The sequence below is a fragment of the Poecilia latipinna genome, unplaced genomic scaffold, assembly GCF_001443285.1.
Source record: "Poecilia latipinna isolate Pla-1442-1.1 unplaced genomic scaffold, P_latipinna-1.0 Scaffold327, whole genome shotgun sequence".
NCBI lineage: Eukaryota > Metazoa > Chordata > Actinopteri > Cyprinodontiformes > Poeciliidae > Poecilia > Poecilia latipinna.
In genome coordinates this window covers 163,010-166,791 of record NW_015112943.1, presented here as the reverse complement: position 1 = coordinate 166,791, position 3,782 = coordinate 163,010, and the positions used below count along the sequence as shown (strand labels likewise).

The window sequence follows — 3,782 nt, the reverse complement described above, 5'->3', positions numbered from 1 at the left end:
GGGTTATTGTCAGGGCCAAACTGGATGACGTCCAGGTGTTAATGGCCAGAAACACCTCTATCTCACTCCCAGAAATCCCTGCCCCCTTAACTAGCAGCTGTCCCCCCTGGCTTCTCTTTTCTCTCAAGGCCCTTCCCATGGTTCCCCTCTCCGGGTCAGGAGGGGAGGTGGGTGCTGTCACAGCAGTTGGCTTCTACATCAGATGGGTGCTGGCAGTTTACAAGACCAAGCAAAAAAACAAAAAAAAACAAAAAAAAAAACAGTCTGCCTCCTGCTGGTGACAAACTGTAATAGCAGCAAAGAAACAGCAAAGTCCGGGTAAAATACGTTTACTTTCATTTCACCTTTAAGTAAATTATGGATCCTTAAGTACTGATCTATAAAACGTTTTATTTTGAAAAATACTGTTGCCAGGTACATGATTCAATTGATTTCAGCTTATTTATATGGTGCTTATTCACAAGGAATATAAATATCAAATATAAACACTAAGTCATTATTGAAATTGTGGTACTACATCTTGCATGGTTTTAAACTGAATATCAGCAAAAATATGGTACTTCTCACCTAATGACTACAGTTGTTTGGATGTTGTTTAGAGGATTTAATAGCCTCATCAATTATTGTTACTAACTACAAAAGTAGGTCAAACTTCTTAAAGAAGTTTGTGTTTATTTCACAAACACAAACTTTAAAGAAGTTTGTGTTTATTTCACAAACACAAACTTTAAAGAAGTTTGTGTTTATTTCACAAACACAAACTCACTGGGAAAACTGAGCCTTTGATTCCAAAGCAAAAGGTGTGAGAAAATGAGAAAATTGTTTGTTTTGTTTCATGTTTCTTTTTAAAATCTAAAAATACAGTTTAAACTGAAAAATACTTAAAGATCAGTTTTAGAACCAATGTTTCTGAGAACTGTTTTATATCTTTAGATTAGAAATATCTTTGTTGTCCCACAGTGGAGAAATTTAGTAACAGCAAAGTAAATGTAAATAGAGGCATCCATATTCAAACTAAGATGAACAAAAGTCTAAAAACAGAAAAATAATAATAAAATGGTGTAAAATAAGGCCAAATTTACAAAAAATATGTCTATATATTTCTTGCTAAGAAGTATATGCTAACTAATAACATCCTCTTTGAAATATTCATTTTAAATATCATCACAGGCAGATTGTTTTTAATTCTTTTTCTTCAATTTATTTTATGTATGAATGTGGCTTACAATTTTCTTTTGTACTGTCATTTATCTTTTAGCATATGATTTAACAAATCCTGTCAAATGTGAATTTAACATCCATCCATCCTTGCAAAACTCTGATAGGACATCCAGGTCCCTACTAAACTCAGTAGAAATAAAACAATATTTTTTTGCTTTCAAAAAACATGCAAAGAAGCTTACATTTCATTATGACACGCACAGAATCCAGAAGTCTTTAGGTTTTAAATCCAAAAGAACAACAGAAGGAAATAAAAATCTGGCTTACCAGCAAACCAGTGTGTAAAAACTTATCTTCGGACACAGTAGCAGCACAGATTTAAAAATGAAAATGGACTGTAAAGCAGGCTGTGGCATGTATATCTCAGCAGTGACCATGACACAGATGTGTAGTGATAGTTTTCCTCTCCTTGCAGCCATCCTTGGAATGTACACTCTGATGAGCAACAAGCAGTACTACGATGCTCTGGGCACCACAGGCACAATCGCCAACACAGAGGGCATCAACAGTGAGTGACACTCATTCTAGAAATGCAGATTAGTTCAATAGTGCTGTATAATCAAGATTCATTTCACTCTGCATCTCTTTAGCCTCACTTGTGTCTTCCTGTCGCATCCAGGTGTTGTGAAACCAGATCCATTCAAGAGCTTCCCTGAAGAACCTCCAAACCCCACCAATGTGGAGGAGACCCTCGAGAGAATCCTCAACAATGACAGCTCTCTGACTGAGGTCAACCTGAACAACATCAAGGTAGTTTCAGGCGTGCATTACAGCAAGAATAGCAAAAATCTGCTACTTAGTTCATTTTTTGCTTCATCCCCCCAAAAAAAAAATGTTTTTTGCCAAACATTTGTCATGTCACCAAGTGCCACAACACACTAGTTTAAGTAATTTAAAGCTGGCTCAAATAAAGACTACTGATTTAACCTTTTGACCTGTAGGACATTCCCATCCCAACACTAAAGGAGGTCTTTGACGCAATGAAGGAGAACTCCCATGTAGAGGTTCTAAGCATTGCTGCAACTCGTAGCAATGACCCTGTGGCTTATGTGAGTACATTGGTGTTTTTATTAACAGTAACAGCAAAAAAAAAAAAAAAAAGTTTAAGACTTTGGTGTTATGACTTCATTTATTTTTTTATAAATTAGATATATTTCTTACTATGTACTTTACGCAGTTCTGCGGTGTTAAATAAATAAAATTAAAATATTTCCCTATTCAAAAATCAGCATCCTTTAAGTGTTTGTCGTAAGGTTTTTGTCTGTCAAACAAAAAATATAATGTAAACGTAGAGCATGTGATCATATTATGTGTGTTGTTGTTTCCAGGCATGTGCTGAGATGCTACAGGAGAACACCAGCTTGCAGAGTCTTAACATTGAGTCCAATTTTATTACTTCAGATGGCATGATGGCCATCATTAAAGCCATGGCCAACAATGCCACACTGGTGGAGCTCAAGATTGACAACCAGGTAGGAAACACATGTGGCCATTTTTTCAAGCAATGCATTTAGTCAGTCTAACTAGTATCATTAAAAAAAACAGCAAAAGATGAATCCATTCCCGTTCTTCTATGCAGAGGCAGAAGCTGGGAGACACAGTCGAGATGGAGATTGCCTCCATGTTGGAAAACAACTCCAGCATTCTTAAGTTTGGCTATCATTTCAACCAGCAGGGACCCCGCGCCAGAGCCGCCATGGCCATTACAAGAAACAATGACATGAGTGAGTACTGCCCCGTCTGCTCAGAACAGAACAACATGAATTGTTGGGGTTTTGCTTTGGTAATCAAAAATAGATCACAGGCAAACAGGAACACTTGAAAGTGGCTTACATACACATCCTGGTCCTGCATGTCTGGAAAAATAATTTTTGGCTTTTAATAATGTATTTGAACCATTATTTGGGATGATCATACAACAAACAATTTCACTTAATATATTTTTATTGGATTAGTTTATGCCCTTTAATATATCTCATTTATGATCCATTTGGGATCTTTGTCCTGTCAGAACATTAGCCATGTAGCTGCTGTTTGAACTGAAGTTGGAAGTCATTTCTTATTCCGTTCATCTTGTGCAATGAACCAACAGCTCTGGTACTGAAACAGATTAAAGCTCCATCTTGTTCAAAAGCTCCTCCAAACATCTAATTTGAACATGAAACTGGTATTTCTGTCATTTTCAGTTTACAGTAGCTTGAGCTTTGGCGTTTCCTGAATGTTTTAATTAATTTTCTCTCAACTGACGTACCAGACAAATAAAGCTGAGGCAAAATCAGCTAACATTACAATTCCAAATACATCAAAACTGGTTTTGAAATGAATAAAGTAGTCTAACATTTAGGCTTCTGTCCCTGACCTTAAACCTAAAAAAAGTAAATGCTGAGTCTGATCAAATAACCACCTAGAGTAAATCCAGAAGGTTTTTGTTGTTATGGAACTTGTAAAGGGACATTTACAAATGTTTGTATATATTTCAGCTTCTATATGTCCTTTTGGCTATGCAAATGTAAAAAAAAAAAAAAAAAAAAAAAAAAAAAAAAAAAAAAAAAAAAAAAAAA

At 35.7% G+C, this 3,782-nt stretch overlaps 1 protein-coding gene across 3 annotated transcripts in view; it reads left to right on the top strand.

Moving 5' to 3' along the window:
* Window positions 1–3,782, top strand: part of tmod4 (tropomodulin 4 (muscle)) — a 19,598-nt gene that overhangs the window by 12,140 nt on the left and 3,676 nt on the right. For all 3 annotated transcript variants that reach the window (XM_015035168.1, XM_015035169.1, XM_015035170.1), the window contains 5 exons: window positions 1,637–1,729; window positions 1,841–1,971; window positions 2,163–2,270; window positions 2,550–2,693; window positions 2,801–2,945. In XM_015035168.1, coding sequence (XP_014890654.1) covers window positions 1,637–1,729; window positions 1,841–1,971; window positions 2,163–2,270; window positions 2,550–2,693; window positions 2,801–2,945 — 621 coding nt within the window. The remainder of the gene's footprint in view (window positions 1–1,636; window positions 1,730–1,840; window positions 1,972–2,162; window positions 2,271–2,549; window positions 2,694–2,800; window positions 2,946–3,782) is intronic.